Source organism: Cololabis saira, chromosome 20, assembly GCF_033807715.1.
Source record: "Cololabis saira isolate AMF1-May2022 chromosome 20, fColSai1.1, whole genome shotgun sequence".
Classification (NCBI taxonomy): domain Eukaryota; kingdom Metazoa; phylum Chordata; class Actinopteri; order Beloniformes; family Belonidae; genus Cololabis; species Cololabis saira.
Window position 1 is genome coordinate 21,402,765 of NC_084606.1, and position 15,275 is coordinate 21,418,039.

General features: G+C 44.7%; 1 protein-coding gene across 2 annotated transcripts in view; it reads left to right on the forward strand.

Moving 5' to 3' along the window:
• The window catches only part of stim2b (stromal interaction molecule 2b), a 52,081-nt gene that overhangs the window by 17,762 nt on the left and 19,044 nt on the right, over window positions 1–15,275 (forward strand). For both annotated transcript variants that reach the window (XM_061709676.1, XM_061709677.1), the window contains exon 2: window positions 9,692–9,822. In XM_061709676.1, the coding sequence (XP_061565660.1) occupies window positions 9,692–9,822 (131 nt within the window). The remainder of the gene's footprint in view (window positions 1–9,691; window positions 9,823–15,275) is intronic.

The following is a 15,275-nucleotide window of genomic DNA, read 5'->3' on the forward strand; positions in this document are numbered from 1 at the left end:
GCAGTGAGGTGTACTTCATTGCATAACCACTAGGGGGCTGGCTTCCAACGTGAGTCACCCAACAAATGTATGTTCAGCCGCTTCAAAAACAGTTTTGGTCTCCACAGCTAGACTTTGATGAGAAGTGTACAGGGAAGTCATTTTTAAGTTCCTCATAAGGGGAAATTGTATAAAACCACAAACTTCTGGATAATTAGAGGTGCGTTCCTTTGTGACGTCTCTGGTGGCAAAGACTAGTTGATCATTCCAGCTACTAAGCATTTTCATTGAACCTGACATCTGAGCTTTGAATTAAGAGCTAAGAGAGCATAATCGTGCTTATTTTAAAGACAACATACCGTGTTGGGTTAAAGGAGCTGTATGTAAGAGCAATAATAAAACGAATCATAAAATGACCCCGATATGTCAACAGACATTTAAAAATCATGTTCATTTCAAATACTTATGTCACTGACAACAGCACTCAAGCCAGGATATTCCAGTTTAAAAAGAGGAGTTGCAGCCCTCAACTGATGTTTATGTTGTCATTTTTTGTTTTGGCCTGAAGCTCCACCCTCCACCTATCTCCCAATCACCAAGTCAGTATTGTTTCTGAAGCTCCACCCTCCACCTATCTCCCAATCACCAAGTCAGTAATGTTTCTGAAGCTCCACCCTCCACCTATCTCCCAATCACCAAGTCAGTAATGTTTCTGAAGCTCCACCCTCCACCTATCTCCCAATCACCAAGTCAGTAATGTTTCTGAAGCTCCACCCTCCACCTATCTCCCAATCACCAAGTCAGTATTGTTTCTGAAGCTCCACCCTCCACCTATCTCCCAATCACCAAGTCAGTATTGTTTCTGAAGCTCCACCCTCCACCTATCTCCCAATCACCAAGTCAGTATTGTTTCTGAAGCTCCACCCTCCACCTATCTCCCAATCACCAAGTCAGTATTGTTTCAGCATCCGGGTTGCCAGCTCGGCTCTAATTATCGCAGCCATGGCAGCCTACGTTCCTGCTGCATTCTGCAGCCTACCTGGCAACCTCTGGTCGGGGGGAGGAGGGGGAGGGTACACGCCGCTCAACAATATTGTGAAAGTGACTGCAGTACCAGTTTTGGACATTTCTTACAGACGGCTCCTTTAATTGTATAAATAGACCACCATCGCTTCCTCTGGCCTGCCCACGAGCCAGTGCTCGCCGGCTAGTGGGCTTTGGCTGTTGCTACCAGGACCGGCCACCTTCGCTCCCGGCTGCAGGCTGCAGATCGGCTTTAAACAAGACTTTGATGCTAATTTCGAGTCTGGAGGATGTTGGAATGGCTTTTGTGTTGTATCTCTGTTGTATTTTGATCTAAGTGTGTCAAGATGGCGCCGTGAAGAATGGTCGCCAACCGGAGTGAAATTCTCTGTCTGACATGTTTTAACTTGGCCGAAACTGATTCTGATAGATGTTTAGGATATTGTTTGAACGTTTCAGAAAGGTTCTTATATCCTACCTAAATGCCTTTTTAATGGTGTTTGTTTTCAGGAAAGAAAAATAGTCCCAAACATAGTTTATGTGGGTGTTCCTGGAGTGCAGCTGCAGGATGTGTGTTTGGGACGTGCAGAAGCAAAACTACGGCAGAGGTCATGGTACAAACAGACTGTGGGCTGTACGGGAGAAGCTTCTGGGAACCCACAAGTCAATGGGACGAGGTGGATTCACTGGTGCGAGAACAATAGACGAGTCTCGCGGGGATCGTGTTCAAACGTGCTCAAGGAGGCTCACGCACATCGCACCATCCTCGCCGTTTTCTCCCGCCGTCACCTACGTACCGGCGTTTTATGAAATAAAAGACAGGAGCCTCTGAGCCACATGGATATAGTGTGTGTGTGTGTGTGTGTGTGTGTGTGTGTGTGTGTGTGTGTGTGTGTAAAGAAATACATTAAAGAAATGAAGCACTTCAGAAGAAGCAGCTGACAGCGAAACACTTGTGTTATCAGATTCTTTTGACGCTGACCTCTGACAGCTCGCACGCACCTGCAGGCTAAAAACAAGCTCGATTAGTTTACAACTGCTTTCCTGCTCGCGCCTCCCTGCTGCTTGTTTGCATGTGTGTGTGTGTGTGTGTGTGTGTGTGTATGTACTCAACATCCGCCTGCGTTTGAGTGGGGGAGACCTCTGCCATTGTTGGGCTTTTGCACGCCGACAACTGGAAGCTGGTTTGGTCTAAAAATAGCCCAGAGCTTTCCAAAATTGTCATCTTTCGGGACCACTCATCCCGGTTGTTTTGAGTTCTGCTGCGTGTCCCCCAGGAATGCTCGGGGTCAGCGGGGGCCACTTCCCGTCACATGTTTTTCCCGCCTCGTTCCAACGCGCCGCACGCAAAACGCACCGGGAAAAGAAATAGGACACCCTGCGAGGAAAGGCCTGTGCTGTCACGTCTCCGAAGCGCACGGCAGGTGGTCCTCAGAATGACAGCTTATTTTTTAATTTCTCCTCTCCTTGGAATAATCATCTCATCTCCGAGCTTCAGAAGTCGGGCTCTTCGGAGAACAGAATTGGGTCACGATATAGAAAGAAATGACAACCGAGGCACCGGCTTTATGCTGCTGTCACTTCTGTCGTTCCTGTTTAAATACAGTTAAAGTTAAACTGGGAGTCACGACGGGATGTGCAGCTGTGTTTAAACCCGTAAAAACCAAAGTAGTGTTGTCTCTCTTTAAAGGACCAAACAGCCAGATAGATATGCGTGCTGCTATGCAAACAGCAGACTATGTAAACTTCCCCGGCGAGCTAAGCAAATGCATGATGTAACGTGTTCCCAAACATCAGGTGCTCTCTGCCTGAATGTGGGCACGCCGCTTAAATAAGACCCATCTGAAAGAGCCTTATTGTGCTGGCGCCGCCTCACCGATACAGGCCTCCACTTTCTCATTTACTGTTGTCCTAGAAAGGGCAGAAGTGGTTCGAGGTGTGACGTGTACTTTTGTTAAGAGCATTGAGGTATTTCAATGTGGCATCACTTAAATAAGTTGGATGTGTTGGTCTGTGCCATCACTCATACCAGGATGTAGAGATTTTAAAGCCTCCGTGCTTCACGTCAGCCAGCCGCTGATGTCTACGTGCACACGAGCAGTTGGGCGCAGGGTTATCTAAACTCTTGTTAACTGTAATTACAGCCCTCTACCAGTGCTGGTTCTTAGATTTGACACATTCCTCCCTCCTCGGTGTCCCGTAGTCCAAACTTAGCCTGGGCAGGGGTCCAGTTAAAGGCCTTCGTTTGCTGCTTCCCTAGATTGCCAAGCAGCGATTCTAAAAGTAACATGTCTAGTCTTAAGATAAAAAGATCCTCCAGCAAAAAGTCTCACAAAATGCTCCGCAGCTTCCTCGGAGCTGCACTGTGCGTGCTCTGGAGTAGGCTTCTCTTAAAACAAATATCCAGTCTGAGACAGGTGCAGGCTTTTTTTGTTTTTTCTACATTCGCCCAAATTTAAAATTCAAAATGACTTAGCCAAATGTATCCATCAATGTCAGACTTGAGTCTACATTGAGCGTACGTGCCTAAGTTCATGTGAGCATTTATGCTCCTGCACCTAGACTGGAAAAGAAGCACCTGTGATATCATCCACAGGTTTTCTGAAGAGTGCATTAGAAGCCTGTTTTTGGCACGAGCGCTAATATTCTAACTTCCAGGTTCAGTCTTATTGAGAACTGAGATTCGTTGCAGTTCCTCGACTGGCCGCGAGAGGCTGGCTCCCAGAGTGAGTCAGTCTCCATTGACTCCCATGTTGAAATGTCCAACATTGGGGAGCTAGCGGAGCAACTAGACATAAATGACCGTCGAGTCAACCTGTTAACGTCTGCCAGCAGCTTTGCAGATATGTCCAAAGATGGACACTTAAAAATACATCTTTTAATAAACTTTGCTGCCAGTCGCGTGTTGTTTCCCCGGAGCTGGACTCTAATGTCCACGTGAAGCTCTCAGCAGAAATAAGAAGCGAGTGAGATGCTTCACTTGAAAAACATGTGGTGACAATAGCATTGATATTATCAACATTGACCTTATTTGAGATACACACATCAGTAAATATGTAAATGACCTTCACCTGGCTCCAGCTGTTCACCATCAACTCAAATGCTCTCAGCCCCTCAGCTGAACTGTTAGCAAATGAGTGCTAATATTGATTAAACCTTCCCGTCTCTGTCTTCCACACTGCAGTTTTACAGGATTGGAGGTCTTTTAGTACTTAAAATTAGTAGACACCACTCCAATCTACTGGGGCACTTGGCCCAGTATTGATCTGCAGTGCCCCAGTAAAAATTTCACCAGTAAAAAATTAATTTCTGAGTTTTAACTCCACATAGCATACACCAGTGTTGTGCATGTTGTGCGTTCAATAATTAATTCTCTGTGCCCCAGCTGTGCCCCAGTACAGTCTTAGTCTAGTGACGCCCCTGGATTAGGAGCTGGTTAGTTTAGTTTGCTTTGAAGTTTTGAAATGGGAAGCCAGATTTGTCCAAAAGTGAAAAGAAAATAATACACAAAATGTAATTGTACATCTAATGTACTCACTGGTGGGTTGTGGAGTGTCTTTTTTTTGTTGAGCTTTAAAACTTCCCATTCATTTTAAAGACTCAAAGTGGCACAAAGGAACTTCTGCAGTTTACAGCTCAGCGGCTCCCCCTACAGGCGTGGAGGTGAGGTCACTTTTACAACATTGGTCGAGATTTACTGCAACGGTCACGCTCTCATTTTCTCTTCCATCAATTCTCTCTGAAGTGTCTCAGTGTCTCTGACAAGAGCTAGTTTCATTGTTTCATTGTCATTGCGACAAACTGCCGTAAAGCCATATGAAGCCGTTACCAAGCAACAACAGAAGAGGCAGTCCAACGAGAGTTAGACGATGCTTGCTAAACTTATATTCTTTCATATGAAATGGATGCTGACGTTTTAATACGAGGAAGAAGGTCCGTGGTGTTGCTTTAAGATATTTGTCTAAATCATTATTCATCAGAAACCAGCATGAATTATGGTGAGATATTTCTAAACTCTATTTAATCTCATTGCGTGACGGTTATTAATGATGTCTCCGTTGCGACTGATGCTGGAACTGGAGCACGTTAACAGAGAACTATCACCTTCACCAAACAAGTGAAGCCTCTCAACGTGATTTATGGTCCAGAAAAACATGACATTTTGAAGACGACTGCTTAAATTGAAAGAAAACGAACCGTGTAGATGTGCAACAGCTGAGGTTTCCAGCCGTAGCTACCAGAGGTTCATCCTTACCAAAGATAATTGCAGATCACTCTTCTCAGAGCTTTGAAGCCTAAAATATGATATTTGTGACTGCCAAGATATAAAATAAAGTTTAATTAGTTTGTACAGTTTCAGATGAGGGAAGCTATTTCTAACCCCGTGGCTTAATTTCTAATTATGGTGGGTTTTTTCACCATCCTTACTTGTTACCACCAGGAATTACTGGCACGTTAGATTTGTTTGGATGCGTCTGTTGTTAGGTGGCGTTGTGTTGGTCTTGGCCGCCGAACGCTCGTTTGTTTAGTCTGAAACGGTTGCCAAATGGGAGCATCAATGTTTGTCTGGCTTTGACAAACCCCTCGACGTAATGAAGATTGACGATATTCACATCCAAAGTTAACAAACAAGCTCTTGAGGCATGTTGCAGGTGTGGTATTTATTCACCACGTGCGCGTCTGGACACGAGAGGCCGTCTCTGCGGTTGTCGGACTGTGGCCCGCGTGTTGTTTGTTGTGCTCTCTGACTCCACCGACACAGTCTGGCGCCCGTCCAGCTCCAACTGTCCATCGCCGGGAAGGCTGCGAGTAATGGGCTCATTTCCACAGTGGTGACAGGGGCTGAATAAAAACAAGAGGGGGGGGGGTGCCAAGGGGGCGCAGCGGGAATGACAACAGCACATGACGGAGGCCAGCAGGAGCCCCGGTTTGTCTGAGCGCTGCTGTTTTAAACACCCAGCAGCTTATGTGTTATCGCCCGCTTGTCGTACAACCTCAGTTCAGATGAAAGTTGGTGGAAATTTCACATAAGGGACGAGCACTCGTTGCTAAGAAAACAGCAGGAGGTTATCACATTTCAGTTCTTTGCAGATTCTCAGTTGGACGGGTCAGAACTGCAGGCGGTGTAATTTACGGACTCAGCTTCATACCGCCGCTGAGCCTTGTTGTGTTTACAGCGCAGTGCACATGGCACCCAAATATCTGGAATATTAATTAGTGTCCACCGGCTGGTGGTCCATCCCGAAGTCCTTCGAGGCCGGAGATGTCGGTGTTAGGCAACGCCAACATCAGACCTCTTTCTAGGTGTTTACTTGACACAGGTTTGGTCACATTTGTTATCGTTACAGGAGCTAAATGGGTTGGATTTTTATTCAAACTTGAATAAAGAAGTTAATATTCTTACAAAGTTAGCCACATTACAGTAAAAAGTTTAATGAACCTCCTGTAAAAATGAAGGATTGAAATTAGTATTTAAAGTTAGTTTGACATTGCTGTTAGTTGCATACTAATTTTTAAATTTAGGTCAGGGAAAGTGATTATGTAACGTGAGGTCTCCCAACCTCTACTAAACATGCAAAGCACATCTTCAGTTAATAAGCATAAGTCAAGAGTAAACGCGCTTGAAGAGCGCCGTTATGTCACCACTCTGCAGGACGAGCAGCACATTTGTTTTAGAGGTTTATCTTTACAGCACATCTCAGCATCAAGGCAATTTAAGGTGCTTTACATAATAAATATATGAAATAAAAAGTTACAGCCCAGTGGCGGAATTACGAAAAGTTGAACTTAAACTACAGTTACACTTGAGTACTAAAATTAACATTGTTTAAAGTTAAATTCAGAATAGTTTAAATATTTTTGTCATAGGAAGCTGTAAATAAAAGAGTTTTTAACCTTGATTTAAAGGAACTGAGGGTTTCAGCGTTCCTGCAGTTTTCTGGAAGTTTGTTCCAGATCTGTGGAGCATAAAAGCTGAATGCTGCTTCTCCATGTTTGAGTCTGATTCTAGGAAACGGAGCAGACCTGAACCGGAACACCTGAGAGGTCTGGATGGTTGATATGGCAACAACAAGTCACTGATATATTCTGGTCCTGAACCCTTCGGTGATTTATAAACTAATAGAAGTATTTAGAATACTATACTCTGAGGTACAGGGAGCCAGTGTGAATGTCTCAGAACTGGAGGGATGTGATCCATTTTGTTAGTTCATTAGTTCTTAAATGTTCTTCTTTTGGTCCAAAAACAACTACTTCAGTTCTGCTTTTGTTCAACTGAAGAAAATGATGCTCATACACTCACTGATTGGTTCGTGCATCTACTCAGCATCAGACGTGAAGCTGGAGCCGCTCAAAGTTGAACTCCCGGCTAATGAAGTACGTCTCCAGAGGTGGTTTAAAGAAGATGCTTCGGCATCAGCGCAGCGTTTCAAGGCGTAAACAAGACGTGGTGTCTGTTTCCACAACGTCCCAGTTCCTTTTGTTTCTGTGGAAATCCGCCTGAAAGCTGCAGGTGCGTTCGCTCCTTCAGCATAATTGAGTTTCTGAAGAAGCCGGTTCCTGTTGAATGAATGACAAGTACCTTTGTTTTTCTCGCAGATTTTTTAAATATATTTTTTATGCTATGAAAGGTTCGATATGATTCAATTTTTCTCCAAAGTTGTAAGCTGTCTCTCACGGTCTCGTTTCTCTACCTCATCTGTACTTGTGTGCCAGGTGTCATTCAGTCATCAGAAAGCAGCGGTTCCCTCCAAGTTAAGGTGTTCTTTAGTAAAACTTGTTTAAAAGAAGTCATATTATGCCCTTTGAGAAGTTTCACCCCTTTTTTCTATACGATCATGTTGCTCGTGTAAAACGCCTGTAAAGTTACAAGGTCCACACCAAAGTTCTTCTCAGAGAAGACGTCGCTCCCAAACTGCCTGAAATGCCTCGTTTGCATTCCAGGCTTCTCCCCTTTTTACATAATGACATTCACCCTGATTTGAATAATGCCCAAGAGCTCGCAAATGTGAACATTACGAGACTTTTAAGTCTGGTAGAGCTGAGGCTGGTTACACGGCCGGGTTGGCTTGATCTGATCTGAAGACTTTCACGCACACTTACACTGTACCAGACATGATTATAATTATTAAAAAGGACACACAGATTCTTCCAAAAAAGAAGCTAAAATTGTGGTAAAACAAGAGTGTCTAAACAATGGGTTTATTATGATTCTGCCTTTTATACAGCTTCACAGTGGATTTGAAATAAAACAAAATTTGATGACATTTACCACTTACATTTCAGGGAAATTAGCTCCATTTTCACAGGCTCAAAAGTATTTGTATTTAGTTGAAGATAAATTAACTGGTCCATTCCTTTATTACTTGGAGACAAATGAAGCACAAAAGGGCTGGAGTTGATATCAGGTGTTGAGGTGGCATTTGGTGACTGGAGTCCAAGGAGGTATTCTTCTTCTTGATACATAGTTGTATTGTGTTCATTATGTCTTCAGTGTTGATAAGCTTTGTGGTTTTCTTTTGTTCAGACAAGGATCCGAGGTCGTACCTTCAAACTTTTTGACAGTTTCGGCAGAACTTCCACCTACTTCAGAGAGAAGAAGATCCTTGTCTGAACAAAAGAAAACCACAAAGCTTACTGTTGTAAGACAGTCAAACCCGCAGGTGTAGTCAAACCAACAGTTCAATATGTTTCTACAAAGGAAAAAAGCCCTGGTGAACCACAAGGGACAGCTACAGTGGACTGCAGAATCCTTTAATTGGCGAATAGAAACTCCATCAACAGAAGTCAAGAATACTCTAAAGAAGATGTCACCAAAATGTACGCTGGAGAGACACCTTCATGAACGTAGACTTACAGAGAGATCCAAACCACTGGTAACATTCAAAAACAGAAAACCCAGATGAAGAGAAAAGTAGCAGGAAGGAAAGGAAACAGCTCACGATCCACAGCAGACCACGTTGTGTGTCGAGCATGGTGGAGGTAGTGTTATGGTATGAGCATGTGTGGTTGCCAAGGGACCGGCTTTATTGATGATGTTACTGATGATTAGTCATTGAATATTGAAGCGATTAGTCGACTAATCAGATTATGAATCTCATTATTCATAAATGGCTCTCAGGGTCATTCAAGGTTGTTTAAATGATCTGGTGCTTGACATTAAAAGACAAGAAAGATGGAGACTTAATTCAAAAATACATCTTTTAATGAACTTTGCTGCTAGTCGCTGCGCTATTGCATTGGCTGCAGCCACACTGCTTACCTGGCGCTGTGCTGTATTGCACATGTGCGACTCTCAGCAGAGATAAGAAGCGACTAAGATGCCTCACTCAGTTGAAAAACACGTGGTTACAATAACGCTTTTGCAGATGAGCAAGCAAGGAGATCTCTCACTCTGTAGATTTCTTTAATTTATTTTTTTTCCCTACATGTGCTGGCTATAATTTTTTTTAATCGATTTTTGTTGATAACGTCGACTAATCCTTGCCCCCTTATCTACAGGAAGGAAACTCTGTTCTTGTACAAATACTTCTGGAAGTAACTGTATATATGTAGAGATGTTTGACAGCCATGTGGACGTGCAAGAATGTTATCTGATAGCTGTAATTACACAATCACAGACAATCTGCAGCCTTCGTTCTTAACCTGGCGACTGAACATGTGAACTAACGCAGGATTCTGTCCCTTGCAGACCCCTGTCTCGTAGTGATGCCGCCATGCATCGGCGAGGCCGACCGCTTCAGTCTGGAGGCGCTGCGGCACATCCACAAACAGCTGGATGACGACAACGATGGCGGGATAGAGGTCAACGAGAGCGTGGAGGTGAGCTTTGTAGTCGTGTGTTTATCCTTTTGGCCAGTTTTTTACGCTGGCACAGCAGGTTACCCGAGGAAGTACAGCAGGGCGGACGGGTTAAAACAACACCAGGGGGACACATGTGTGGCTGTTGCTGTGAAGTCGGTGCTTCCAGATGAAAAGGGCCTAAATAAGTAAAGTCACCCCCCTCTTTTTAAACATCTGCACAAAACAATCCATCAGAAGGAAAAAGGAAGAGAAAACATTGCTTCATCTTAACACTTACAAGTGGAAAGCACTGGGATTAAAGAGCAAAACATTTACAACTGCTACCGTTTGACTATATTTTAAGATAAAGCATTAACCATCTCAAGATCTTTCCATAAGTTATCTAGGAAATCTTTAGAAACACTCCGATATTGACAATTTGGGAACCAGACAGGAATTACTCCTCCACCTTCCAACAGAAATCCTCTATTTTCTGGGTTTCTTGAGCAATCTCCTGCCGCGCCTGCGAGTGAGTGAGCGGCTGGACGCGCAGAGCACAAGTAAATATTTAGTTTGAAATGCTAACGGTGAGTTACAGCTCGTGGCAGTGGGTCAGGCTCAAAGTCAAATCATTTTAATATTTAGCGGTTAGTCATGAGCCGAGACGGCCAAGTCTTCATTCCTGACATAGTGGCACATCATTAAACACGCTGAGATCATTATTTACATTCGACACGCATCACAATGTAATTTATGGCTGAAAATGTAGAATATGGACAGTTGAGGTTTTGTATCTTTTATGAGTTACACTTTCACAGATAAGGGGGTGAAATCGTTTGTTGCCGGGTCCCAGAAGAAGCGGTTTAAGGGTAACACGGTGTGTTTGGAGAGGCGGCGCAGGTTTCTGTGAGGGACGAGGAGGGGTGCGGCTGATATCTGAGAGCCCCGTGTGTCTCCAACTAATAAACGACTCTGCCTGCAACATTTTAAGCGTGTAGCCAGGAGTCACTTTTAAGTCGCGCAGATGTGCCGTGTGTGTGAGAGCGGCTATACCCTGCAGCCCTGCGGCGGCGCCTCGGCTGAAAGAACGGGCGCGGTGTGAGTCCGGCCTGAAGAACTGGAAGCGGAGTTGGAGCTGGACCCCGGCCCACATGAAGGAGATGGAGTTTGTGCACGCACCATCTCCGGCCCCCTCGCCCTGTTCCCCCCCTTTGTCTTTATAAGGAGCCGTGTGGGTTTCCACTGGTTCTCTCCATTATTAAACATTTCAAATCTCTTCTTTGTGGTGGTCAGTGAAGTTAAGCTTCACCATATGACTGACGCCCGTCTGACCAAATAAGTGCAGCGGCTGTCTGACTTCAGCTGCCAGACTTGACGAGAATGAAGAGCGGTGCGCACATCACAGCTGTCTCAGAGCTGATTTCAAGATCTTACTCGGCTCTGAAAGCTCCCCGCGGCCCCTCAGCCCCTCGTCCGCTCCGTGGAGACGCAGAGCGCCAGGAAGGCTACGTTCACACTGCAGTCCTTAATGCTCAATTCCGATTTTTTCCCATATCCGATTTTTTTGTGAGGCTGTTCACATTATCTTTTAAAATGTGTCCTATATCCGACTCGAGTGTGAACGCATCGCGGCCCTGAACTGACCCGCATGCGCAGAGGCGTGTGATGATGACAATGATGGATTTGCATCCAACAGGTGCCTGAACTGCCAATTATCCATCAAGCTCCACAATTATCATGTTAACATTAAATCAGATAGAGTTGACAAGGACGTTTCTCTTGCATATCTATCATTATGCGGGCATGAATTCTCAGAGTTTTGCGGGAGCGGATGTAAACACTGCGGGAGCGGAACACACACATTGCGGGTGCAGGACTGCGGGCGGTAATGGTCAGAAATGCAGCGGGAGCGGGCGGGGGCGGGATGAAGAAAACAGTCCCGCTATAGCAGGGCTCTAGCTCCGCTCCCCGGAGTGTCAGCTCTGCTCTCCGGCGTTCAGCTGGGTTTATCACCTAACACACGGTCAAGCTCGCTGTAAAACGGCAGGTTATGCGACCACGACCGCTTCGCTGATTTGAATCCTCAGCTTCTTTATTTAGTAATGCTTAAATTCAGCGGGTTGTCTCGTCTGATCTGAAGTCGTAGGTGAAAAAGAGGTGAGCGGTGGGGAAGGGAGGAGGAGAGGCGGGGGCCGCCCAGAGGGACCCCCGCCGTCTCCCGTGTCTCCCCCGCGGCTCGGGGCTCTGCATGTGACGTCAAAGTCGCATTAATTCCGACCTGGCTGTTCACACTGAGGTCGCATTGCAAAACATCAGACCTGTATCCGATTTAGAACCACATATGGAAGCGACCTGAATCTGATTTGAAAAGATCAGATTCCATGTGACTTGTGCTGTTCACACTGTCATAAACAAATCGGATCTGAGTCACATATGAGCAAAAAATCGGATTTGGGTCACTTGGGAGCTGCAGTGTGAACGTAGCCGAAGAGGCACGGATGAAGACCAGAGAGGACGGAGCATTAGCGGTCAAAGCCCCCTAAACGTTATAACGAGCTGCTTGAGAAAATCCTTCCTGATGTTTAGTGGCCAACGGCTGGAACTCTGCTCCAGTAACTTATCATTGTTGTGACCAGTCCTTCCTTATTTTCATCTAGTGTTTTTGGAAAGCACTTTGTAACATCTAAGAAAATAGACGGCAGCAATTGATAGTGAGAGCGTTTGTGGTGTCATCCCCTCGGTCTCGCAGGGAGACATGAGTGAGGCGGTTGTGAGCTGGGGGTTGTGAGTAAGGATGGGCGGTATGGACTAAAAAATGTATCACGATCATTTCTGGCATTTATCCCGATAACGATAAAAATTACGATAAAAAAAAAATACCAATTCAACTCCACCTTTTTAACTTTAAATCTATCTCGCTCTCAGATCCGCCATGTTTGTTACACAAAAACGTCATCAACGGGAATTTATCCTGTTTGTTTTCTTTCTTTCTTTCTTTCTTTCTTTCTTTCTTTCTTTCTTTCTTTCTTTCTTTCTTTCTTTCTTTCTTTCTTTCTTTCTTTCTTTCTTTCTTTCTTTCTTTCTTTCTTTCTTTCTTTCTTTCTTTCTTTCTTTCTTTCTTTCTTTCTTTCTTTCTGGCTCATTTCCTTCCATCCTTCTGCGTGGATTTAACACAGAACCATAAATCCGCTTCACACAAAAACATCATCAACAGGAATTTATCGTTTTTACCGCGAGATGATAAATTCTTACCGTGGGGAATTTTTTTGACGGTATATCGTGAACGGTAAAATATCGCCCATCCCTAGTTGTGAGTGTGGGGTCAGGCTGACCGCATCTGGCCTTCCCGTGACGAGAACTCATCCCCGCCGTTGTGTCTTTGCCACCTGGCTGGAACCACGTCCCTGTGGTACTTCCTGCTTCAGTTATAGCAGAACATGAGACGGGGGCCCAGATGGTGACGAGTTGCGTCTGTAGCACGATTATCTGTGCTCAGGAACTCTGCTTTTCATTTGCATTTGATTTCATTTTTTACAGTTAAATGCCACAAATTCAGCCTTTACGTGTAGTTCCTGTACATGGATTGCACGCTGGAGGCGTGTCGGTGCTGTAAACGACTCCAGAAGTGGAACAATCATCCTTCTCAAACATTTTTCTGTTCTTGTGAAAAGTAGAAATGCATGTTTTTTAAAATTACAACTGAATTCCGAACCGAATATTGAATTATTAAATGTAGTTTTCAACATTTAATGGGTAAAAAATATGCCTGCTTATCTATACCAGGTTTCTTAGAGACGTACTAATGAAAGATGTAACGAATCAGAAGGCTCGCTGTGCTTCAAATACTTCATTCAGTTCCCTGAGAACATGGCTTTGCTGTAAATATAACAGCATGAAGTCGCGTAGGGTTATGTGTGATGTTAAATGAGGTTAGCCTGAAAAGGAAGAAGGAAGGAAGTCTCCCACTCAGACTTCACTTGGAGAGAATAACTGATCATCCAGCGTCTGCAATGGTTTAATCGTCTCACGCAGAATCAGATTATGCTGGAACCTTAATATTGTAGTAAAAGCAACACATTGTCTTCGTTTTCACTCGCATTCAGGCGGACCTACATCATCACGGCTGTTGTGCACATTTTTAGACAAATTATTATTAAAAGCTACTTTTCTTTCCTTCTAGAAAGCTGAAGGGAGATAAATGCTGCGTCTGCGCATCATCTTCTTTGTTTTCTTCTTCTCTTTGAGAAATCTCTGCAGTGCAGTACAGTTTCTGCATGGCCCGTAAAACACCGACTGCCCCGGTGACGGCAGATATGAAATCCTCCTTTGAACCTCTTAGGTCTGAGTCGTTTATCGTGGTCCTTGTAACAGCAAACGGGATGTTTGTTGACTGTTCGGTCCAGCAGACTCTTTTTCATTTTCTCTTGGATGCAAAGAATCCTCTGGGGGAATCTTTGATTCCTGGGTGAGAGTACCAGCAGATGCAGGAGGAACTGGAGTCTACTGGATACAATCAGTCGTGAAGGACGAATCATGAGCAGAGCGACAACCAGACTGGTGTCAACAAACACCCGGAGCAGCGTTCAGGGGAGTGGGAACACAGGTGATGACAGCTGCAGGTTCTGCACTAAGATCTTGTTGACCTTAGGTGTTATTAACAATTCTGAAGGTTGTTCTCAACGGTGTCATGTGCACGCGCCGGTGTATTCTGGATCAGTGGCTCTGAAGGAGAGGACGGGTCGGAGTACCAGGCTTTGACTTTAGTTACATGACCCCAAAGGTAAATATGAACAGGGCTCAGAGACGGCTTCCTACCCAACCGCCTCTCCCCCGGCTGCAGGTGGACACACCCGGATGGGGCGAGGCCTTTGGGAAGGTGGACTAACTACCGTGCTGTCAAAGCACCGGTGCTTAACGCCGCTTTGTCGTACGGTAGATCGTTGGGTGGATGGGACGTCTCGTGGGCGGCTCCCCCGAAGAAACGCAGACAAACGCACAAGTCCACCAGCAACGTGGCCTAATAACGCTAGTTGTGTGTCTAACTAGTCCTGGAAAAACAAAGCGCTAACGTCCCGACAACATTGGAAACACACTTCTTCCCAGTGTTGTCTCCGAGATAATAATAGAAAACTGAGGCTGGACAAAAATAACAACTTTTAGATAAAAGCAAGGATGATAATTATTTAATCTCATAACCCTGCGGGCTGCAAGCAACCAAGTTACTTTGCTAAATCCTCTAAATTGACTGTCCATATAATAATATTAAGTAAATGAAGCCATATTAAATATGCCCCTCACATGCTTCAGTAAGAAAACAGTCCAACAAGACAAACACTGTATTTCAGTTTTATTTTCGTACCGGCTTTCCTGCTTTGTTTTGTAGTCTAGTGACCTTGCATGCATCCTCATGCGCACAATCTGGCTGCAAGCCACCGTCTTCATTTCCTTCAGATATGACCAATATTTTTTTAATCTTGAATTCATTTGTTTGT